At 39.8% G+C, this 26,121-nt stretch overlaps 1 protein-coding gene across 10 annotated transcripts in view; it reads right to left on the bottom strand.

The window, feature by feature from the left end:
• ncam1a (neural cell adhesion molecule 1a) overlaps nt 1–26,121 on the bottom strand; it is a 206,429-nt gene that overhangs the window by 24,837 nt on the left and 155,471 nt on the right. For 4 of the 10 annotated variants that reach the window (XM_061751163.1, XM_061751160.1, XM_061751165.1 and 1 more), the window contains exons 5-16: nt 24,896–25,033; nt 24,681–24,798; nt 22,802–22,962; nt 21,596–21,738; nt 18,567–18,596; nt 14,251–14,401; nt 12,533–12,717; nt 12,368–12,464; nt 9,663–9,830; nt 5,871–5,996; nt 3,864–3,878; nt 2,963–3,010 (exon numbers count right to left, since the gene is read on the bottom strand). In XM_061751163.1, the coding sequence (XP_061607147.1) occupies nt 2,963–3,010; nt 3,864–3,878; nt 5,871–5,996; nt 9,663–9,830; nt 12,368–12,464; nt 12,533–12,717; nt 14,251–14,401; nt 18,567–18,596; nt 21,596–21,738; nt 22,802–22,962; nt 24,681–24,798; nt 24,896–25,033 (1,380 nt within the window). The remainder of the gene's footprint in view (nt 1–2,962; nt 3,011–3,863; nt 3,879–5,870; nt 5,997–9,662; nt 9,831–12,367; nt 12,465–12,532; nt 12,718–14,250; nt 14,402–18,566; nt 18,597–21,595; nt 21,739–22,801; nt 22,963–24,680; nt 24,799–24,895; nt 25,034–26,121) is intronic. The other 6 variants (XM_061751164.1, XM_061751166.1, XM_061751170.1 and 3 more) reach the window with 3 other exon arrangements.

Raw genomic sequence — 26,121 nt, 5'->3', positions numbered from 1 at the left:
AACAAAAACAAGTGGTTATTATCTGCTTTTGACAAAAACTAAATGAAAAATGCAATTTTGTCAAAGTCACATTCTCGCTCTCCAAAATAGTTCCGCTGTGACAAAAACATCGACGCAGTGATTATTGCACTCTTGCTCATTGGTATTAATCTTTAACGTTAGTCGACTACAAGAGTCATTTAGGCATGAATTGTCATAGAGGGAAGTCATCGGCATGAGCGATGTCTTATTAATGGATGTCGAGTTAGAAACGACTTCTGCTTGAAACGGCCACGTCTTACGAAAACGTGCTGCTTAACAAGTCATTTGTCTGCAAATAATTAATAAGCAAAAGTTACCTTCTGTTGGCCGGCGATGTCGACATCAGCACCATGCAAGAGCCACATGTCAATGTCACATGATGCGCAACCACATGATTGGTCGAGGGAGGGGTGGGGCGGGGCACGTACCGGAGCGGGGGATGGGGGTGTGGGAGGGAGATAAGGGTACAAACAGGAAACAGTTTTGGAAATGATGAAAATGTTAACATAAAAAAACAAAAAACAAAAAACAAAAAAAAAACAAAAAAATGAAACGAACACAAACAACAAAAAAGAAACATCAAGTTTTTTTTCAAAACAAATAAGAGTTGAAAATGTTACTTCAAAACAATGTCAATAAAGCTTTTATGATGGTGACATTTCGAGACTGAATTGACATTATTTCATACATATTAATTTTTTAAAATAACTTTCAAGTTGTTCTAAAGAAAATGACATACATCGATAATTGGTGTGGAACCAGTTCAATATTTAAAAATTACAAATCCTTTCTTTTGCTCAACAAAGACTGTACCTTTGTTTTAACTGTACCTCCATCATTACAGTGGACTTTTGGATTACGAATTTAATGTTCCGCGACCCTGTTCTCAAGCTGAAACGCTCGCAAACTGAAGTAATGTTTCCCATTGAAATGAATGGAAATGCAAATAATCCGTTCCAGCCGCAGAATGATGTGCTGTTTACCTTATTTTGATCGTTGCGTTGTTACAAATACTGTGCAATATATAGAAATGGGTGAAAACACAATTTATGATGATGAAAAACAGTGTTTGCTTGCAAATCACTGTGTAGTTAGTGTTTTAGCCTTTTCAGTTACAGTAATGTTTCTGTTCACTGTGGTTACTGCTAACCCTAAATGACCCCCATCTCTCACAATGCACAGCGACTTTTGGGTTGCATTGTGAGATGTGGCAGCCATTTTAGTAAAAAAAAAAAAACAAAGATACCTGAAGCACAGAGCCGATCACGTTTCTGCGGCGTGCGAAAAAGCATAAAGTTCTGAGCCTACCGTGGCCATGCCAAGACTGCTCGTAAAATGAATTGTTTGTAAACCGGCTCGTTCGCAAATCGGCTCGTTTGTAAATCGAGGTTCCAGTGTAGTATGTTTTTTTTTCTGGAGTGATATCGACATAATAAAAAAATGACACTTGAAAAACAACAACACACATTGGGAGTTTCAGGTTTGCATAAGCGGTCTATCTAAATCTAAAGCCAGTCTAAATTTGTAAGTATTACACATATGATGACAATAGATTTTTGTTAGGAACATGAAGTTAGAGCCATACTGGTTGTGTCAAATGTGAATTCCGACACCCAGTTCTAGACTACACAGTCACAAGGAAAGTAAGCTGTAGTAGGGAAGTGTTATTTTTGTTGAGGTTGTTACTTTATGGTCACATTCCGAGCAATCCAATAACAGTCACCATAGAAAAACTGATGCTGTTTGTTTGTAGCTCTTACAGTCATTGTAAAATAAATAAATAAATAAATCAAAATTGAATCCGACAGAATCGCTTCAGGCGTACTTTTAGGACTGTCCTGTCCTGTTCTGTTCTGTTCTGTTGCATCCAAACAAGTCAATAGTTTCGTGTTCTGTCTGCTCCTGCTTCGACCTACATTAGATGCCTATCTACTACCACCACCACCACCATCATCATCATCAACACCATCATCATCATTAGTTAGTGCTATCTGCTCGGCCCCATTAGTCGTGAATTACGCTAGCGCCGTTTCTCTCGCCACAAAAATTTCAGCATCACATCCACTTGGAACTGGCCCTGGCTCTAAATATCCTTTTGAAAAGACACAAAGCCAAAGAAAAAGTCAAAAGTCAACAGCTTCTGATTGAAGAACCCTCATTGTTATGATCAACTTGAGATTTATTAGCATGTTTCCATAAACAATGGCCAGGGAGGCATTTATTTACTCAATTGTAGATAGGGGGAGGTGTCTATTACTCTGAAGGCATTTATTTTAATTTATTTTTTGAATAATAAACAATATTATCAGTATACTACAAGCAGAACCGGACATTTAAACAAATTAAAGAGTGTTATGGAGAAATACGGTAAGAAGCAAGGCGGACTTGGCAGAAAAAGTGGCACAGTACCCTGGAACATAAACATGGACGCTCACAACATTGTGGAGTGACCACATTGAGAGCAACGTTAATCATTGTCGTGCCTCCATAGTTGCTGCTGTTTTGGTTACCAACCGAGTGCAAAGTGGCTCAACAGTTGACTCTGCTATTAAAACATAATTTGGGTTGCTCTACCAAGTGGGGAAGTTGGTAAACAAATCCAGTTCCATCAACCTTTTACAAAAAAACAAAAAAAACAAAAAACAAAAAACAAAACAAAAAAACCTCAGAAAATGTTGGCCCGTATTGATGTTGCAAACACAAGACACGTTACTATGGATCCAATGCATTACAGTTAGACACGTTATATGTTATTGTCACTCCAGTTGTGTTTAACAAATGTCACAAAAAATACATCTATTTCAGTGCGGTTAGTAAATCCGCCACTATGCTAGTCCATTCGGGTACACTGTACAATACTAGCGATAGCTCACCACACCAACGGCAAGCGAGTTAGCTGCGACGACGACGACCACACCGCGACAATCGGTGGCATACTCACTAAGTGCCATACTGGTGGTGACAATAAGGGGCGGAGCCTCTGATGATGCTGAAAGATTGTAGGGACATCTTGATTGCTTCGTACATTTGTTATACTGCGATAGATAGCTCTGGATCTGTACATTGTATTAGAGCGGTAGCACATGCTATAGCAGCAAAAGGACAACTTTTATACTCTTCAAATATACAGTATGTACAGTATACCAATAAGTCCAACCATACACCCCTTTTTGCATATTTTAACTGCAAAATTCACATGACCTTAATAAATGACAGCTAATAAAATCACTTTTTTTTTTTTTTTTTTTTTTACTCGTCACATTTCCAACTCTTATCAGGAGTTGATAAAAACTAGGGCAATTTCTGTCCCATCCAAATTTGTCCCATGACAAATGAAAATACACATCTTTTAAGCACAAACACTACATTAAAATGACTAAAAATAAAAGTGCACTCCTACAAGCACTAACAAGCCCTGTAAAGATTTGGGGGACTTGGAGCTCTTTGAAGCGTAATCCTTACAGGGGAGATTTAAATGCAAAGATGGCCCAGCCTTTAACATTACGACCGGTAATTTCCCTATGATAATACACCTCGGTTCCCAGTTGCGTGTACCTCATTTAAAGACCTCGCTCGACACTAACGAGCTGAATTTTTAATTTACCGGCCGACAGGAAGAGATGTTAAGGAGGAGAAATGCTAAAGGAAAGCTATGCTAAAAAAATCTATCGCACTGCTTAACAAACCTCAACCTGCTTTAGAGAATGAAACAGAATGCCAACTAGAAATTAAAAAAAAAAACATTTGGCGTGATTGCTTGGCATTCGTTCTATCAAAAGCGTGTTTTGGGTCATAAGGGGAAAACCAAGCGGACAGGACAGAAAGCACAAGCGGAAACTTACGTGTGTAAGAAAGGCCTGAGAGGTCCGATGGAAAACACAACAGATGCAAACCGCCGTGAGAGAGACGGACACAAACAAACAAAAAGAAGAAGAAACAGAGACAATGAAAATGTGAATTAAGAAAATTCCCAAAACGTGGCCTTGGGAGAATGACTTGGAGCCACGAGAGGCTTTTTACTGGCATTAACGTGAAATGGTGGGAAAATCTCGTAAAGTAAGCAAAGGTGGCGAGGAGAGTCTATAGGAAGAACAGACGGATGGAGGGATGGTATGGATTTAAAACAAAGAGTCCAAGATTTATTTATGAGTCCTTCTGAAGGGGGCCTGGGAAAACTCAGTCGTGGATCAATATGTTAAAAGAACTGTGTGCGGGTGTATGTGTGAGCTTTAGATACAATGTGTAAGTGCTTTATACCAAGAGAAAAAAAGCTACCATTTGCTGCCAAGAAAAACAAAGACAAGTTAGGAAACAATGCAAACGACGATTTAAAGGTACAGTATGTCCTAGAGCTGCGCATACAACGATTAATCAATTGATTGAGTTCTATAAATAGGTTGTTTGTATTACCAAATGCTATGTTGTCTTGAATCATTAGAGCAGCGATTTGCAAAGTGTAGCACATGTAACACGTACACGTACCTATGGTTCATCTCAGTTGTATTTAACTTTGACGTTTAGCCCATCTGCATTTAAACTTGGAGAACTGTTTCCTTTTAAACATCTGGTAAGGTAATGTTTATATTCAACTTTTTAATGGAATACATATATAATCATTAAATCGTTAAATACGTTTTTTTAAAATTTTATTTTGCAATATTTATGCGCAGTGTTCATTTTGAAACTGTGCATAATGTTACAGTGCCTTCTCAAAATATTAAATATACTTTTTAGGAATAAAACATCAATCTCGTTTTGGATTTTGGTAATGATGGTGGTACTTAGTGAGTTAAGAATATTTTTTTTTAGGTGGAACTTGGTGTAAAAAATTGGAGAATTAGATTACATTAGAGGAAAGAAATGGCTCGGTAGAAAACAGCAAAGTACCGTTTTAACTCAAATAGTGGCCATCACTCTGAATAGACACCGTGCCCCAATTAGTGTCCGGTCGTGTCATCCACTTGAGACGTTGTACACCTCCCTCAAATAGATGCTTCCATTTTACCATTGCGGGGGAAAAAATAAATAGAAAAAAAAAATTCGAAGCCCAATAGTAACTCTAGTTATTCCACTTTTATTTTTCACATTGGGACATTAAAGACCGAAATCTTGAGGCTATTTAACTCTGTTGCTAACCAAAACAGCAGCACCGACCAAAGCACGTAGACAGTCTCTCAGACGAATTAAAGTGTGCAGTGAGCGGTATACTTCCTGAACAGCTATTGTTAACATTACGTTACGCGGAGCTATGAGACTTATCAATTCCGTCCCGTGTGTCTCCGTTGTTGCCATAACAGCACATTATAATAGCGCCACTATTTGCGAAAATATGCTCATCTGTTGTAATTATGGATTCCAATTCGTTAGCGACAACAACTCAAAACGCATAGTTCAACCAGTGAACAAGATGCATTTCATTTTGATTCATTAGGCTTGCAAGAAACAATCATTGAGCGGAGAAAGCGTTATTGTGATCAAGATATTTACCGACAGCAGAACCTTATCAAATAATTGACCGGAAATGCAGTCAAAGGCTCATTTCAAGCAAATACCATGAATGGGATGACACAACGAAATGTATGCTTTGATTTTGCCTTCGTGAATAATAATGTTTTCTTTACACACTTTTATATATTCGATGAGTGGCACGCTAAAAGTTTCACTCAATTGCAGAAAGCCTTCATTCAAAGAGTTTTTTTTTTTTTTTTTTTTTTCTGTAAACGCTTGCGTTCGCCGCAGTGACATCACCCAGAAACCTAGCCTACGGTAAAGTTATGGCTGCCAAAAAGAATAGAGGACGTCGGGGTCAAGGTGACATTTCAGGTCTTAAAGTGAGGATGGGTACGTACGGATTGGTCCGGTCTTGAACTTGACGGCGGCGCTGCTCTCGCCTTCTCCTTTGCCATTGATGGCGGACATTTTGACCTCGTAGATCGTGTTTGGCATCAGGCCGACAATGGTGATCTTGGTCAAGTCTGGCGGAGAGAAATTGGTGGTTATTCCAAAGACAACAATCTTACAAAATTGTTCGGCATGCAACAAAGCTGTGAACAGTTCAAAAAAAGTTTTTTTTCATTGAAAATTATTGTCCATTATTTGTTCATTATTCTTTTGATTAATGACTATTATTATTGTTTTAAGTTTATATTTTTCAAATGTTCATAAAACCCACATTTTAGATTGGTTTTAATTTAAATTTTACAAGCTGTAATAAAAAAAAATCCATATAATTTACAATTTTCTTAAATTGCATATTTTTGTGTTTTTAAGATTGAATAAAAAATAATGTCTACAAAATCCATACAATTGTAGTATTTCCCTATTTTAAGTTTACATTTTGTATTTCAAAATACCCATAAAATCCAAAACATTTCAGAAGTATCTTTTAAAATTTTTATTTTTTACAATTTTTATATAGGAAAATGTCCATATACTCCAAATTATTATCCATAGCCATCCATCCATATTATCCATGTCATTTTAATCTAGTATTTGTATTTTAATAATAATCCACAAAATTGTACAAATTATATTTTTTCACTCATTGTAATTTTACACTTTCACATACAATAAAGCCCATAAAAAAACTATGAAAAAGAAAATCCATAAAACATCTTGGTTTCACAATATTTTAACAACAATGTCCAATAAAACTGTATCCGTGCTGTTTTGTGAGTTCATGTACACCACATACGCAATAAATTAAAAGTGAGCATTATTATTATTTTTTTTTAAATAATGGATCTTGTATGGAATCCAGGCTTTTTTGTTTTAGATTCCATTCGATCGCGTAGGTGTACTGTGGCAGTACTTCTTTGAAACATGTGATGGCAGTCGTGCTTTGCATCACCAAGAGAATTCCAAGCCCAAACAGCATTTCACCAGACTGTGCAGCATCTCACAAAAGTAAGGACATTTTCACGTACACTAGGGGTCTCCTCGCTTTTGTTGCCAGCGGTTTAAACATTAATGGCTGAAATTCACAAAGTTATACAAGCTGTACAATTTACATTGCAGCAAAGTGTCATTTCTTCAGTGCCGTCCTATGAAAATATTTACAAAAACATGAGGCTTGTACTCACTTTTGTGAGATTTGTGTTTTGCTGACACAATATTACCTTCATCTACTGCGGGAAGGCGTTTTTATTTTTAATATTACTGGAAAATTACAATTTATGCCAAGTAGAAGGGGACAACTAAAGCAGACTAGCAGAACAAATAAGTCACCTAGTGATATAAACATGGATGCACACAACATTGTGGAGAGACCGCACGTCCAACAAGACTCTAGATGCTGCTGTTTTGGTGAGCAACAGTTGAAATTGGCTCAGCAGTAAAATAGCGTCTATGAACATGCTCTAAAGCCCCACACTTTAATTCATCTGAGAAACAGTTTGCATGCCTCCATAGTGTAGGTGCTGCTGTTTTGGTTAGCAGAGTTCAAAGGGGCTCCTTGTTTTATTTACGAATCTCCATGTGTAAATATTAGCATTTACAACATGTGCCAATATGTCACACTGTGCTGCTGTTTTGGTTAGCAACCGATGGACTCTGGGGTTAACGCTTTCATGTCAGTGTGCAAACAAAAGTATTTAAAACACGCGCTAAGACCTTACACGTTAATTCATCAGAGATCATTTTTTATGTGGATCGGTAGGTGCTGCTGTTTTGGTTCGCAAATGGGTTCAGCGCTTAACTCATTAATCTCTGTGCGAACAGCAGTGTACTGTATATGGAGTGAGATCATTTGTCATTTTTCCTGATGGTAAAAAGGAAGGCGTCTATTTTGGTAGAGGTGAGGAGTTTATTTTTTCCAATGAATTACAGACTATGACTAACGGGCTATTGGAGTAGCGGCAGCTATTTGATGAAACGTGATATTCAGTGACGTGACGACAGTTGGACAAAACCAAGGTCTTGCATTTGCAGAATGTTTTCATTTTATGTCTGTTTTTGTCAGCCGTTTATTCACCAACAGTGGGTTTTATGATGTCATTACTGTTAAGCACCAACTGGGGCTTTATTGATTTAATTAAAGGGGACTGTTGGGTATTTTTTTTTGCCACACAGGGCCATTTTTGTTATTCCTGAATTCACCAATGAATGTTGAACGGGTGTGCACAGCGAAATGCAAAGTGCATCCCTCAGAGTGCTTGTATTTGATTGTGTTTTTTGCCTAGTGCATTGGTTTACATGACAGGTGGCTCTCGGGCCGTGAGATGACAGCAGCCAGCAAGCAAAGCCGCTGACAGAGACGCCCCATGCGGCAAACAGGACAGGAAGCATCCAGATATGCCAGCGCCACCGCGTCTTGGCGAGACCGGGCTATTATCTGGGGCTTGAGCCGACTGTCATCTCAGCCTCACTCTCGGCCAGACGTCGGCTGCATGCGGCACTGTCATGTTTGGATTAGCTCCTGGTGATAGCTCAAGTGTTATCTGCCCCTCCTTCCGTCACGTCAAAGCATCATAATTTATTTTTTTATCCACAAAAACTTGACAGAGGGAAGTCTTGGCGTATTGGCAGTACAGTTCCGATCAGGTTTTAATTGACCATAGCAAAGGAAATGCACGCCTGCTTTACGATGAATAAAATAGCTTATAGTGGTGATTCTTAACGTACGGTACGAGTACCACTCGTGCAGGGGTCGAGAACCTATGGAAAAATCTTCGCAGGCAATTTGTAACACGATAAATAACGAATAATTCCGCTGACATTTCAAAGGAAAACATGACGGAAATCACAGTGTTAAAAATAACATTCAAAATAGAAAACATTCTGCTGCATTTGAAGCCATCTATTTTCATGAGGGTGGCTGGAGCCAATGCCAGCTGTCCTTCTAGGTACAGTAGCGTCAGACTATTTTTATTGGCTAATGCAGTAGCCTACCGGGGTCGTTTTTGGGTTGAAAGCCGTTCACAGATGGTGAGTATTCCAAAGCATTCATGCAATATGGCCAATTAACCTTTTGACGACTTTTCGGATAAAGATAAATGAATAAAAGACATGCCTCTGTCGGCAAGAATTGTTCACGATTGTACCATCATGACGGCAAATCAAGTAGAGGAAACAACAAGTGATGGCCACAAATGCGGTGCCATACATTTCCTTCACTTTGGACGAGTCAACAGACATAAGCTATTTATGGCAGTTCAGCATGATCGGTCATGTTTGGATCTATGAATGCATGTGAGGAGTCGTTGTCGTCACATCTAAAAAAACATCAAGACCAACCTACAATCACGTTTAACGCCATCAGCAAAACCATGCAGCACCAGAAGTTGCATTCATGGTAAGAAATATTGTATTTATTATTGATTAGCTTCAGTACACCAACGTTATTAAAACGTATTATATTCTAAAATTGTAGGTTTTACTTACAAATCCATGCTTTTAGTTGTATTCAGTGTTTAAAAAATGATATGTCTCTCATCATCAAACTACATTCTAAAAACTATGGCTTTCATGACTCTCTTAGGCAAGACCCCTGCATTAGTGGTAAGCAGGCTCCCTTGATTGGTATGCAAAGGATCCACTGCCCAGGCAAAGTTCAGTTGTACTGAGGCTATACTGTATATTCCCGAAGTATGGTACGATTGTCATTTGATTTGTGTATTTGTTTGTTTCATTGATCGTCTCACCTTCTGTGGCGTCGTACTCCTTTCCAGTCCAGTCCTGGCCGTCCAAGCGCCATTCTACCCGATACTTGATAATGGGCACTCCTCCGGAAGAGTCTGGCTCGTCAAACTCCACCACAGCAGAGCTGGAGAAAGGCTCCAGTCGTTGGATCTCTGGCGATGATGGCACCTCTGCAACGTACAAAAACAGGGAAGGCGGGTTCAGTACCAGTAGTGCGGACTTGTGGAACGAAGTGGTTAACACAACTGCTGGAATGGAGAGTGCGCGTGGTGGTATAGATGGTGAGCAGAGAGCAAAGATTAAAAAACACTACCACCAAAGGGAGAATATATTACTGGGCCGACTTGGTAACCCCATTTTGTGTTGGTGCTGTTAATACAGAATGGCTCCATGGGGGAAAACAATCTGAAAAAATGCCAATATTTACAGCTAGTGTAAAGGGGCTTTTGATATGACCTCCGAAGTTCTAAAATTACAGGGTCGATTTCACTCCCCAACTCTGGCTGAAAGGCTAGACGATTGCCTCCGGTAATGACCCAACAGACCCATTGCTTTGTAATGTTAAATGTTCCTGTTCCACCATGAAATTGAGGTGACTGCTACATTTAGCCTTACGCTACATATCAAATGGTTTCTTTAAAAGGTATCTTTTATCTATTTAGTTGCTTTAGGCCTCCCAGAGCAGCCCATAAAGAACATAAACAGCTACATGGTGGGTAGGTATCATGTTATGCACTGGCGTTTGATTATGTTACCACGGTTAATCTGACTTCACTGTGTTTGGTCAAGGTATGCAACGGCCTCCCCGGTGGCTATCGGAAGAACATTTATACGGTGGAGCGTTGCCATGTCCAATCTATCTCAGCAAGCATCCCAGTGGGATTTCCAATGCAGTATCATAGCAAGGTGTCACATTCCAATGTTTCCTCTCTTTGTCGCCTGTCCTTTGCAATGTTGCATTTTATGGGTAAAATCTAATCAGCACTGGGCCAGGTACCATCTATTCTTCCATGTTCAATACTGCTTATCATGTGTGAGGTTGTGAGGAAGCTGGAGTCAATAACATCCCAAAAACTGCTGCATCGACATAACAGAAATGGAAATACATGTTGGAATACCCGTTACATACAGAGGCAGCGTCCTGCCTCAGTTATGGCTTTAATACAACCTCCAAGGGCGGAATATTACCACGTCGACTTTGTAGCCCTATTCAGGCCTCTTTGATACGACCTCAGAATATTACTGGGACGACTTCGTAGCTTCCGCGCCGGTTCTGTTTCTATAAAACAGCAGCATGAAAAAGACATGGGTACACCCTAGATCAGGGGTGTCAAACTCTAATTCACGGTGGGCCAAAATTAAGAATTGTCGCGGGCCAAACTCAATATTTCATGAAAAATCAATGCGATGTGCATGTTTCCCTTCTCTGCAGAAATGTAGCGTTAAGGTTTATCATATGACAATAAACTTACATTTTGCTGAAACACTAAATCTAGAATAAAGTCACTTTAATATTATAAACAGGAGAAATTAAATTTGCGATAAAAGACCTCAGCTGTATTTGTTTTTTCATATTTAAATAGAGAACATGAATTCTTCTGTCTCTCTATCTTCTATTTATCTATCTCCAACTACCTTCTATTTGATGTAAATCTTTTTTCAAAGGCCAACAACAAAACAACCCAAAAAAATAAAAATGTCCTTCAATAAAAATCCAAACTTCAAACTATTAACAGTCTCTGCCTTGGAGTTGATAAAGAGCATTAAAAAAACATTAATTCAATTATGTTATATTCTTTGTTACAGCCACGTTGCACCGCACACGACAAACAGGTCTGTCTTTTACTTTAGTGAATATCTGCCTCCCACCTGTCTTGGAAGTTAACTGTTTTACATCTTGCGGAAGGGGAAGTATAAATTGGTAGCGTAGTTGCTAAGGACTCCAACAGAAAGGGAAGGGACGCTTGCCGGTCTTGACTGATGGGCCAACACACTTGCAAAGCATTCTGGGATTTGTAATATTAGTAGCATGTGCTATATACTGGCGGGCCAGCTGTAATACACATTTGATAAGGTCTTGCGGACCAAATATAATTACATCGTGGGCCAAATTTGCCTGAGTTTGACATGTATGTCCTAGATTGATCTCATTTGTTAGACTTCACACCCCAGTCCTGGCTTCACAAAATACCCTTACACACAAACGGTAACAGAATATTAATGGGTCGAGTTTGTACCTGCATACTGTTATGGTGCCATTTGTGCAGAACGTTGAAGTCGGATTTTGCAGGCAGTGGTACAGGGTACACTCTTGAATGATCTCAGACATTAAACTTCACACCCTGGTCCTACCGTCACAAAATACCCTCATAACACCACACCACAACCCTGGCTTAACAAACTACTATTAGACAAAGATGGTGTCTGGCCTCTGTTATGACTCTGATAAGACCCGTTTTGTGTCAGTGTCATTTACACAGGGCAGCGACAGAGAAAAAAATAATAATACAAAAAAATAAAGCAGAAACATTGCTTTTTACAGGCAAGGTACATGGTAGTTGGACAAGGGTTGAATAGTGTTGATTTAACATCCAGATACATTTTTGGACTACGTGAATAAACCTCAGGTAGCATGAGCAGCAGCAAGGAAACGGCAAAGCCAGAATCTTTCTAAAATGTTTGTCAAGTGATGAAAAAAAACCCAAACCTGCTTGGATGAGGAGAAACTCCTTGGACTCGATACCCATCACGTTGGTTGCTGTGCAGTTGTAGCTTCCAAAGTCACTATGAGATTCAGGGAAAACCTGACCAGACAAGAAAAATACAGACTTAGCGTGCTACATAACAACAGAGATGTTGACTTAAGTGTTACCTCCAAGTAGCTGATGCTCGGCGTGCTATAGCGCTTCACATTGGTGGTGTTGTCAGAGGGTACCTGGAGGCCGTCTCGGAACCAGGTGACAGAAGCTCCAGGGTGGGCCTCCACCTCGCAGCTGATGTTTGCCGGGTTTCCCTCCCACGTGTACACCGTAACCACTCCCATAATCTTTGGAGCGTCTGCAAGGTCATCACACGGTTAGCAGCTAACCTGGAACATTTGTTTCTTTAGTATAGATCTTCAGTTTTTCCTGGATATGCTACGTGCCCCAGCAGCCTTGAAAGGATACAACTCAGTTCTCTCCATAAAGAGACTATGACGCTCCAATCAAGCTTTGTGTGAAAAATCCACAGGGTGCGCGGAGTTCAGTGAGCTAAATATGACCATGCTGAGTATTTTATTGTACAATTTTAATTTCCCCCAAGACAAGGTTGTTATGGCTGCCAGTGTGACAAACCATATAGGAGATTTTCCACAAATTAATGTTCATTCATGCTCTGTTGAAGCAAGTTTCTCTATTTTCATCCAGCTCCTATTTAGAAGGGATGGGTAATATTTAGATCAGTCCATCACATCCGCTAATTCGCGTGGCAAAGGGTTTTGACATGCATGATACGTGAAGAGCTGCAGTTTAAATAAAGGCCAACAGGTTTGAGATTTCTTCTGACTGGAAAAAGAAACACTCAGTAGATCTCAGTGAGATGTTGCGAGTCTTATTGATTTGTCTGCCAACTGGTGCAAACAACAATAGATGAAGGGGTGGGGGGGGGAGCAGAAAGGATGCCTGGATGCTGTCAAAGTCCATTTTACGGTAGCTCATCGTGGAAGATTGATGAAGTGTCACGGTTAAAGAATGTCAGCACCTGAACTCGGTCTGCCATGATATTTAAGGCATTCTACCCTTTACTTCAGTTAATATCTTTATGGAGCTTTCATTGACATAGTACAAAGATCATTCCTGACAATCGCTGGATGAAAAAGAAAGATGTTATTAATCATATATTTGACCTCAGCTCGCTCTTGTTTTGCCATTGAACAACAATCAAGAAAAGATTGAGAAGACTCTTATTTTGGGTTCTTGCTTCGAGAAATAGAAACAATCCAGACAGTTGAAGATCTTGACTGACTATGTAGGGTTGGCATCAGTAGGGTTCTTGTCTGCCACACATCCATTAATAATCCCTTAACATTTTCAGAGGATTGTGACTGCTGGAAAGCAACCTGGTATTGATTTAATCTTTAACCTCAGTTACATTTTGTGCTAATGTTATCTGAAATCAAAAGGATTTGTGCTCCGCCCCTGAATAACAATCCGTAAATGTTTCACAAGGATGGGTTGAGGGCAGTGACTGGTGCATTGTTGAAAATGGAATGAAGAGCTGATCGAAACACTGAGTTGAAAAACGGTGGCCGTCTTTTGTCACTTTGCATTCTAAATTAATTCTAAGGTTGTTCTATCGATGTAGCCAACAACCGTGGGGAAGAGCAGCAAAGGATTGTCACTGGTAGATGGCTCAATAAAGTTTGGGAATCACTGGCTTAAATAAAATGACAGAAATGATAAGAAATAATTCCTCAAACTATGTGGAAGTTTTGGGTTGAAGATTACGAGTACTTTGAAGCAAACCCTAAAACACTGGCCCCAGAAACCTTGGATTCTTGTTTCTTTGTAAATGAAATCAGTCGAGAATTTGGGGGTGAGGAGGACTTACAGCGAACCTCCAGGTACACGGGCTGGTTGTCCTGACCAATGGAGTTGCTGGCGGTGCACAGGTACTGTCCAGCGTACGTGAAGTCAACGTTTTTCAAGAGTAGGGATGATACCCGGGCGTGGCTGCGCACCACGATGTTTCTGTCGTGGCTCTGTGAGCGAGAAGAGACAAAGGAAACCGATTGTGAAGGCCACACAACGCATCGATTTCGCTTACATCGGAAACCGCGCAGAATAAGCACTTCCCTGGATAGAAAGAAACGCTGGAAGTTAAAAGTGGAGTCGGTTAGAAAGACTACAACAGAGAAATGGTTGCAGTGAACACAAATTAAAATATAAAATGTATTATTCTGTCAAATTGTTAGTGGGCTTCCACCTGGTTGGCGGCAGATGGCGCAACATGTTATGAATGGATGGATGGGGTCAAATCCTCAATCCGGGGTTTCTCTCCGGTTAAAGTACAGTATTCCCCACCTACTCGCCAATTCACTGATTTTTCTACATGCTGTTTTTATGCTCTTTTCCTCAGCTCCCAAGATGGTGCCAAAGCCCAGTCTGATAGAAAAGTAGTCCAACTTTTCTAGTATACGTTGAAGGGATACATCTTAACTAAGAGACAAGTTTTGTACGTCGGGGAGAGCTAAGATTAGCCGAGGAGGTCAGAAAAAGTTTTGAGAGAATCATCGACTCGTCGCCGCATGTGCACGTGCACTTCGGGTACATTTTCTCAAAATCAAATAATCTTTAAGCTATATATTTTTAGGTGTCAAACCAGAGGACAAAAAAAACCCACAAATTTCTACCCTCCTGCTATGTTTTATTTTTTTCTGACCATAGGTGTCAGAAACCCCCAAATAAATCTCAATGATCATTGTTTATATGTAACTCCATTACTCATCATTTCCATCAATATTTAATGTTGATTACACTTAATAAGCCACTACATGCCAAATCAAAACTTTATAAGGGCTCAATCTGACCCGCAACGTAACAGGAGGGTTAAGTCAATTAATGTTGTCTTTAGAAAAGGTAAATTTAGGTAGTTGGCATAATTAAATGCTGCTAACTGCAAGCTGCAATCACTGTAAATTTGTTTCTTACACTTCCTTTTAATTATATAAATATATATTAAAAATGTGGCACGGTGGACGACTGGTTAGAGCGTCAGCCTCACAGTTCTGAGGACCCGGGTTCAATCCCCGGCCCCGCCTGTGTGGAGTTTGCATGTTCTCCCCGTGCCTGCGTGGGTTTTCTCCGGGCACTCCGGTTTCCTCCCACATCCCAAAAACATGCATTAATTGGAGACTCTGAATTGCCCGTAGGCATGACTGTGAGTGCGAATGGTTGTTTGTTACTATGTGCCCTGCAATTGGCTGGCAACCAGTTCAGGGTGTACCCGCCTCCTGCCCGATGACAGCTGGGATAGGCTCCAGCACGCCCGCGACCCTAGTGAGGAGAAGCGGCTCAGAAAATGGATGGATGGATGGAAGTCAAGGTACCACTGGAGTACAACATTTCCAAATTATTTTTACAAGTAATACAAAAAGGGTTAAACAGGACGTCATTCATCCACAATTCTGACGTGGGCTGCCTGAATGTCACCACAGTTAACGACAGCTCGGTCGAATTTGAGTGTTGCACCTCACTCCTCTAAACACAAACGGCACTCGCTTGACGAGGCTGTCCGCGACTTTATTACAACGCTCGCTGGCAGCCTTTGATTGATGATCTCGTAGACGCGTTCAGCCAGCGAGCAGCGCTATCAGCGACCTAGCTAAAGATCTGCCGAGATCAATGGCAACGTGATCGATGCGGGTGCATGAATCAATAGATGATTTTCTGTGGCGGTACAGCTAACGATCCAACAGGATTACAGTTGTAATTACTGCGGAGTTGTCGTTTCGGAATGTCCGCAGCACCGACGGATTGAAAAAATCGGGACTGAATACATGATTTCAATCGTGGCTTTCACGCCCTCTGCCCTGTCGAGATAAGAACACAGTGAGAACTGTAAAGGTCAAGACACTTTTTTTTCTAGCAGCACTCATCTACTGGCAAAGGGCAACTCTTGATATCTAAATCTACTCGACTAGCTAGAGGTCTAAAAAGGTGAAACAGGGACCAACAACAAATAATAGAAACTACCGACAAGAGTATAATGAAGGTAACATTGATTGGGAAAGTGTATATTTCTAATACCAGTTCCAACTCCCCATGAAAATTCAGCAGGATTTTATATGAAAAGTAGAACATTGTCATCCGAAAAGGTTGAATCGAAGAGAAGCCTTTTGGATTAAAGGTGAAACGTCTTGAACAAACAAGAAGAGTCCAGTTGCCTCGAGACAACTTCTATACAGACAAGGTGCATTGCTATGTAATAATTGTATAATTGTAGATTTAAACAAGTTAGTTTTAGTTTTTTACTTTTACTGCCTCTGCCAAGCAAAAATCCTGGGAGGAGTTTGTGGAAATGGGTGGACCGTGTACGGCTCGCGACCGCCGTTCTATTTTCCCCCCTTTTCCCAATGAAATTGTATGCATATATATTTTATCTTTGTATCACTTGTTTGGTTAATTGCTTTACTGTAAATAGAACACTGTAGTAAAATAAAGAACTTTATATCCTGTATATATATATTCAACCTATAGTATTAAATAGGTAATTAATTAAATTCCCCAAAAATAACATGACAATTAATTCTCATTTTATTATTAAATTAAAATGTTTGACATATTTTAAATATCCATTTTGACAAAGAAAAAAACTTACCTATGAATGAACTGGTCATTGAGCGCAAATGAGCTACTGAGAACAAGAGTGTGCTAACTACATTTGTGTCATTTGTAAGTGAAGAAATTAAGAGACAAAGGGCATATCTTTCAGATGACTAGTGGTCTAAATCAAGATTTAGTTCCAATTTTGACATATATAGTGGGCAGCCTACTATTGCACTTTTCCTGATTCATCAATGCCCCACTGGGCCAACTCCCATTTCCAAGATAGCCATGGCGATGAAACCAGGCTTCACCTCCTGCAAAAACATCAGCGGCTGATAGAAGACTCAGAAAGGAAGTAGTCCTTTAGCTTGGGGGACAGTGCATCTGCATGTTAGTATAAGTGAACGCAATTCATCATCTCTCGTGAAATATTAATAGATTTGACGGCTGTTTGGAGTAAATTAAAATCTGTGGAAAAACTCTGATTTCTGTAAAAAAAAAAAAAAAAAAAAACCCAAAAAAAGAAGATATCCAGAAGAAGTAATAATTATCATCACAAATCACAAACATATAAATCCCCCAGATTTTATTGCAGCTATAAAACTTTAAATCACTCGCCTGCAAAATGACAGCTCTCAGTGGCTCAAATGTTTACGCACCCCTGGGCTAAATTTTCATTTAAGGAAGAAAAATCTGGCCTTGTAATTTGCATGCAGCCATTGCCTTGAATAAATAAAACACTTCCCTAAAATATGAAAAAGTTAAGTTTTTATCTCATTTGGTGACCGTAGATGAGGTATTAACAAAGTTCTTATTTGGAGAAAGCGAAAATGGGTGTCAATGGAAATTGCAGTGACATGAAACTTTGCAGTGCGGTGACGGACCGAGGCAAGGAAAAACCCGTTCCATGTTGGCACAGAACCAAATAAATTTGGTACAATCCAATCACAACGGCATCATTCCGCCATTCGTAAGGTATTTCCCTCAATCTCAGAGAATCTGCTAACTAACAAGCCGAGGGACAAACACAAAAATACAGAACCAGATTATTATTATGATATTAAGGTTACCAACCCCTGATCTAGACTCTAGATAATCATATCAAATCATCACGTATTTGTCTTTAGACTTGGTAAAGCAGCATGTGGCTTATAGCCAAGGTTGTTATGATGTCACAATGTTATGTTACAATAACAAAGCTTCCTTAAAGAACATTGGCTTGTATGCCAGAAAATAACTTGCTCTCTGCGTGATGGTTTGTTCTATGAACACTGCGGTTGTTTTAAAAGATTATTGTATCAGACAAAGCAGACGGTATTTACGTTGCTGGATGGGCAGCAACCCCTCAATTACCCCACCAGACCGTTACAGTGCTAAATAATAAGAGGCTTTACAAAGTGAACAAAAAAGGAGAAAGGTCTATTTCAATAAACTAAACGGATGAAATTAAGTGTGGTACGTGACTAATGTGGACAGTTAGTGATCGGCTAACAGCACGCAGGCTGAATGTGGGTTGAGTGAAAACACTTTTGGGAGGTGCTCTAACGTGTTAAGTCTGGGGCCCGTGCAACTACGGCTACGACTTTTTAGTCGCCATACCTCGTATTGGTCGGGTCGCGTCCACGAAGCCTGGAGAGGACAAACACACACACACACACACACACACACGCGCACACACACACACAAAAAACAACAACGACACAGTGGGGCTTTTGTAAAGGAATCACATGGGGGGAAGAGACTGAGCCACAGCAATGGTTTTTAACATTGGGAGCCAAACATGAAATTAATACTTTTTTTCCCCATTTATAAGCATTTTTCAACAAGGAAAAAAATCAAACAGATTTTTCATGTGGAGTAAAAATGTCCTCACACGATTATAGTGAGCAAAATCATTACGGTTATTATAATTATCAAGATTTTGCTAAAATAAATAAAAACAAAAAAAGCACAGATAAATGCACCAAAAGTATTGTAGCAGATTTTAATTTAACAATGAAATCAGAAACCCCTACACACTTTTTGCAGTTTAGAAATGATAAACACCAGTAACTAATTTCCATTTATACACATTTTTAACGATATGAACAGAATTAAAACTGAAAGGAAATGTTTTCGTGTAGTGTGACCGCTTTAGCCGATAGTTCAGAAAAAAAAATCTTATTATAGAGATCAAAATAATCAAATATTGATGAAATAAATATAGCGGAAGCAAACAAATCACAGATACACACACCGTAGAAACTGTTTCATGTTTAAAGAGAATAAATTAATAAATAAATAAATCAGCAACCCCATGCATTTATGGGATTCAAATCTTAAAATGAACTTTTCATGAATGCAAGATCCCATGAAAGATGAAATATACAGAGTCCTTGGTATACAACGGCCTTCCGTTCCTAATCTATCCTAATCTCCCACTAATCTATGTTCGCGCACTAGTAAAGAAATAAATACAGTTTATATTTGTAAGTAAAACACTTTTGGGACACCGGATGCCAGAAGCTGAAAAATGACAATGATCTCCAGGGACACTAAATATGCTAGTATTGATAATTAAAATTTTATGGAAAAGAGTCTCAAACAGCGGCACGGTGGACGACTGGTTAGAGCGTCAGCCTCACAGTTCTGAGGACCCGGGTTCAATCCCCGGCCCCGCCTGTGTGGAGTTTGCATGTTCTCCCCGTGCCTGTGTGGGTTTTCTCCGGGCACTCCGGTTTCCTCCCACATCCCAAAAACATGTTAATTGACAACTCTAAATTGCCCGTAGGTGTGAATGTGAGTGTGAATGGGTGTTTGTTTGTATGTGCCCTGCGATTGGCTGGCAACCAGTTCAGGGTGTACCCCGCCTCCTGCCCGATGACAGCTGGGATAGGCTCCAGCACGCCCGCGACCCTAGTGAGGAGAAGCGGCTCAGAAAATGGATGGATGGATGGAGTCTCAAACAAATTTAAAAGAAAAACTAAGCGCTATTTCGAAACACACTCCAAAGATATTTTTAAAAAGGAACTTTTCGCCATCATACATATTACCAAAATGACCCGCTGTGCTGAAAAACGCTATATTTTGCTTTTCAATGCCTACCGTACTCTACTGTGCTAGTACAACAAAAATGTGTATCTCTCTTCTGACAGATGCCCCCCCCCCCACCCCCAACCCCCCCGTTGAGTTTCTGCCTCACTGCTAGCGTGACTGCACATTCACACTAATTAAGAGATGGTTGCATTCATAGCGGAAAATAAAATGACATCTGTCAAGTGTCCGTCTCCTACACTGTCAGAATACATGTCGACATTTTGAAAAGAGCTGTGACATTTAATGGGCAAGCCTGACCAACCGTCTCTACTACACCCCAGCAAGTCATCTTCTTTGTAACTGGAGCTGTAACTGCCTCAGTCAGCATGTATTCTTCCATCTTGTTATACGAAAGAAAAATAATCAGGCTGGAGTTTTGAATTTGTCCATAATTTCAGTCAGCATGTATTCTTCTGTTGCTCTGTGACTTGGTTTCTCTTTTGGCCCTGTCTCCTGTTCATGCAGTCATTGGTTGGTCTACATGTCAGTCATTAGAAAACTGACATTAAACAAACTCATTTTTAGCACTGCATTCTCAACACTGCAATAAATTTGACTCAATTAATTTTAATCCTCAGCAGGGGCTTTTTTTTTGGGGGGGGGGGGGGGGGCAATTTTCTTCAAATATCAGTTTCTAACGGGAGCGATTAAAAGGCAATAAAGTCTTGTCCTATTCACAAGGTTAAACTGCTTGGAAATTATAGCACAAGAGCAGAATTTCATTAAGCAAATGACGCAAACGGCTCAAGTTCCACTTTAAGCAGGCTATACAGAGTTTAACATCGCTCGGTGTGATGCCGTGCAGTTGTATAATAAACACGTTTATTATTGAGGTTGACTCTTTGATTGACTCTGACTGTGTCAATCAAAGCAGGAGTCCACGGATTTATCATTTCTCTTTTCTTTGGTTACATGCGCGATTTGATTTGAACTCATCATTTTTCATCATATATACAGCTTTGGGGGGAAAAAACAATGGTTGGTGGTTTGTTGTTTGGGTAGCAGGCTAGTTAGCGAAGTTAACGCTCCTCAACTGATTTTCCCCCAAATTCGAATAAACGTACAAACTGAGGAGCTTGTTTTTCACTTTTCACAATAAACTGTAGAAAATATAAAATATACTGTGGTTGTAACATCCATTTATAACATCACTCACACGTTATCCTTCCTAAACCAGGAAGTGACCTGTTAGCTAGCTAAAGCAACAAACAAACAAAAACATTGTTTCATGCTTTTTTTATTTTTTTTATTTCTGAAAATAAGGACCTTGTTGAGGTCTGCTATTGCTATTAGCTTCTTCTCTTAAAGGCAGACATTTTATGACATAATGAAGATAGAGGATTGATAATAATGTTTTTTAGTCCTTCTATGGTGTTTTGCATTGTCTTTAGCATTAAGCTAAACATATTTAGCTAAAACAGGTAAAGTTAAACTGCGAGTGGCAATAAAGCCAATTTTTGAGGAATAAGTCGAGGCTGCTATCTTACAATGCAATTTGAACACGCATGATATAATATTGACAGGCCACATAGCAACTTGCTCTCCATCTTTACCTGCTCGCCTTCGGAGAACATCCTGTTTTGGAAGCTCCAGGAGATGGAGGGCGTCGGGTCACCCGAGGCCTCGCAGGTAAGGGTGACTTCCTCGTCGAACTCGGTCGCCGTCTGGTTGTTCAGGTAAGTAATCTTAGCTTGCACTAGTTGGAGGGGAAAAATAAATTCATTAAAAATTCTATTCCCGTCTCCTTTTAATAATCTCTCGTTCGCCGATAATCAGCTCATGGATGAATGTTCAATTATTGAGGCCTGATTTTCAGCTGCTTCCCTAACACAAATGAATCAAGGAGCCACTCTGAGGGCAAAAGTGCTTCAAGAACCCTCGGGAAGCTGCTGCCTGCTGATGGGACCACACAAGTGTACGTCATTTAAAAATGTTTAATAAAAAAAAAAAAAAAAATTCAATGAGGTTGAAAGTGACATGTACAATGTGGTACGATAATGAGAATAGAATAAGTGTAAAAACTCAAAATCTACAACTAAAATTATTGTCTTTATAAAAAAATCTTTTTCTTTTATTATGGTTTTTTTCTGTATTATTTTTGTCATTGAAGGTGCATATAGAAAGAAAACCTTTATTCTGATTATTATTATTATATTATTATTTTATATTACTTTATATGAATACAAAATAAAGCATGTCATCATTATTTTATGCTATTATTGTTTATGCATGTATTTATAGTGTGCATAATCACAATAGTATTCTTCTATATTCTTCTATTTTTTAATTTACATGTACCGTTCAAGACAAATTAAACAGAAAATACAATCACAGTAATAAAATGATGAATTTAGTTCTAGTTTTAGGTTATTCAAAAAATACATTAGGGAATCCATCAATTAAAAAAAGAACATACAATTTTTATAAAATGTGATAATTATGAAAATACTTAAATAATACTACTACTACTTTCAATACTGAAAAGTTTAGTTTATTTAAAATATTTTTAATCCACATTCACCTTTAAATTACTTTAACTCATACACTCACATTTCTACTTTTTTCTTTATTCTTATTTTGTACGTAGTTTGCTTACAGTAAATGACTTGTTTACTTTAAATGGAGAAAAGTAGTTACTAAAAGTGTGATCAGTGCTAGAATTAACATATTTTCAATGGTAGATAAGGAAATGTGGTATCAGTGGTACTTATTTTCCTTTTTTATTGCCGGAAAAAAGTAAACTAATTATTTTTTCTTACCGAACACGTTGAGACTGACTTCCTGGGTCATTTCGCCCGCCTTGTTCCTGGCTATGCAGGTGTAATCTCCTTCATCCACTTTGATGACATCTTTTATCACCAGCTCGGAGCCGTCCTCATTCAGACTGTACTTATCGCCTGACTCAAGGATGACGTTGTTGCTGCCGACCGGGGAGAAACAAGAGGGAAAATAAGAGATGAATAAGAAAGACAAACCCGACTTACCGTCACGAGGGAACGTGGACAATGGCTATCTTGGCTTTGGCAAAAATGAATTTTATTTTGACAAGTCGGGAAAAGACAGCGTCAATTCCCCACTTTTCTGGATTTATACTTAATTCATGGCATAAAAATCAAAAATTTCACAGAACAAGCTTTTTATTTCCCAATTTACACACAGTAGTTTATCCACTTCAGTGTTGGTAGTCCACGTTCAAACTGTTACCTACTGTCAAAACAAATCATAATTATTACATTGAAAAAATATTTTCTGCCGTTGGTGGACTAAGAATGTTCATTCCTAGGAAAGCTCAGAGGAAAAAACATAGACACACACAACTCCTTACGTAGCGTCACTTCAGCTGACAGCTAACGCAAACGGGCTGACGCCTAAAGTTGCTGTCAGGAACGACCCAAGGTTGTTTTTTTTTTACATTAATAACAGTTTCTAGATTTAGTTTCTAGTCAAAATACTCCTAGTTTTAAAAATTACAGCACACGCAAAGCTGGGGGATTTCAACGAGGTGAACAACTGCTGGAGAAAAGCTCCCATAATGACAGTAAAAGCATCATATTGTATTTTCACACGTGTAGGTAGGACTTCATCCAGCCCCAACCCAAAAATTAAATAAATATATGTTTTTTTTTGTTTTTGTTTTTGTTTTTTTCCGATCGTCAGGCTGTCGCACACCGAGCGATACGATCTGGTCCAATCTGCTTCGACCGTATCCTTGTAGACAGCTGACATGAGGATTTCGGCTGTTCATCAGCTAGCATTAGTGGATGCCTTTGCAGATGGATGTTCATCGCACTTACATACACAACCTTTCATATTTTGCAAGAGCTCATGCCACCGGTATCATTTTCAGTCAACTATTGCGCCGACAAACCACCTGTTGATTTCAGCCAGGCGTCCGCGTTGCTAATGCCAAATGGTGATGCTGTTTTCTGTCCGACCAATTGTCTGTGGTAAAGTCGATGCGTCGACTAATCGTGAACGAGCCGCATGCAGCGGACTTCTCTAACGCTTTCACCTGCGTCTGCTAAAAAAAGATGGATTGGCCCTTAGTTTTCTCCTCACGTACCTCGCCTTCCCAACACAACCCTCCTGTCGCCGAGGCCTCTTCATCATCATCATCCTCCTGACACATCATGTGGAAAACAGGGTGAGCGAGAGCACATCCATCAACTAGCACTAGCGAAAAAAGAGGAGCCTTATTTTGTGTTCTGCAGTCGGTTGGTTTGGCCGCGAATTTCCTCAAATACATTGGTCGGGTTTGTTATTTAAATAAGACTTATAGAAGCCTCCCTCAAATGGATGAATCCGTTTTCGCATAAATGCTATTGTTCACTTATGGATATTAAATAGTTAACTGCTGAATCGAGTTGAATTAATGGAATGCACAATAGCCTATCACTAACCTACGCTGACGCAGTAGTAAAGTTATAATTTTAACGTTTTCTTACACCACAAACTAGTTCATTGTGTGCCTTTCGTATCCTGGAAACCTCGTCAGTCGAGTTGCATTGAAATCGAGAAGCCCCTTCTGTTTACCTTACCAATTGAACTGTACAAGTAAACAGCGAAAATGTGTCGGTAAAACGTCATATGAAAACCTTCTCCATATTTGCAATGTATTCGGGTCAAGGTCAGACGTACTAGGTCCACGTGACGGTGGGTTCGGGGAAGCCATCGGCGTCGCAGGCCAAGAGGGTGGAGCCGCCCGTGTCGGCCGTGGCGTTGACCTCGGTCTGCCTGGCGCGAATGGTCGGAAGGACTAAAAACATAAAGGTCGCAAAATGACAAAAGGAGTAATTCACCGTAATGACCGTACTACGATTTCTGAGGGTGGTCGCCGGTCGGAAAAAGCTCACCGTTAACGACGACGTTGATTATTTTGAAGTTGATCTCTCCCGTCTCCATGACGCGCGCCTCACAGTTGTACGCTCCCTCGTCGGTCTTCTTGATGCCGCGGATCAGCAGGTGGCCGTTCTCCATCACGTTGTATCGCACTGCAACAGGAACCAACAAAACCATCCGAAAGGAAAAGACTTATTGAGAAGGTGAATTATTTGGTTCCTCGAGGAAGAACAACTGTGTATACTGCTTGTTGAATAGAAAATAAAAAGTCTAAATCTAGTCTAGAATGTACCCTGCCTCTAGTTTGTATGCATATATGGTAAAGATTGTATAAATTCTGTAATTTCCCACATAGCTGTCCAATGAAAATGTGTTTTCATTTCACTGAAATAGAAAATGGGGATTAATGCGTTTTATTGGACAGTAATAATCCCAATTAGTTTCCATAGTGACCTACCAAAAAGGAGAAATAAAATGTTTATCTTCGGGGGAAATAAAAGTAGTTTGGTCTTTGTAAAGCCAAAAAGCCATGTGGAGTGCGAAATTCCGATGTTAATTACTCCTCCTCCTTCGAAGCAGAAAAAGAGGAGTTGTAATGATTCAACGGGAGGCAGTCGAGGCCAAATTGAAACGGCTCAATTATGCTAGCTAATCGAGGACCTGCTTTAAAAAGGGAGCTGCGAGCGTCTCGCCGCCACGCGCAGCTTGACAACCCGTTGTCGCCTCTGATTACAGCGGCCATTAACGCAAAGTAATGGACTGAGCTGCATTAAGTGAAACCAGGTGGCGGTTCTCACGCGTCGCTCGGTCCGACTGACCTGCCGAGCCTCCTTCGGGCTCAGCGGCACGGTCGTCTTTTTCACATTTTAGGCAAATTCTGTGCTGAAAAGTCCATTGGAAGAAGTTGAGCTCTCCTCATAGATGGGGTCTGGCGGGGACAATATACAAGTGCGCCCTTTTGACTTTGGGGCTGCTTACAGTGTACTGTTTTTGCTATGAACTGATTAAAACACTTTTTTCGTGTTTTGAAGACTGCAATCGTTTGAAAACAGGCCTCAAAAGGGAGGCTTTTAAAAATGATTACAGGACAATCAGCTGATGCATAGTGTTTCTTTACAAAGGGACATCGCCAACTACAGGCCTGGCATGCTTATGACAACATTTCCAGGGGTTTGTGAAGAAGAATAGAGGAAAGCGGAGGTGTGAATACTAATCATGCAACATTGAGGGACTGCGTGTG

The sequence above is a fragment of the Phyllopteryx taeniolatus genome, chromosome 17 (genome assembly GCF_024500385.1).
Source record: "Phyllopteryx taeniolatus isolate TA_2022b chromosome 17, UOR_Ptae_1.2, whole genome shotgun sequence".
NCBI classification, from domain to species: domain Eukaryota; kingdom Metazoa; phylum Chordata; class Actinopteri; order Syngnathiformes; family Syngnathidae; genus Phyllopteryx; species Phyllopteryx taeniolatus.
Note: the sequence above shows the minus strand (reverse complement) of the source record. Positions and strands in the feature narration are given on the sequence as shown.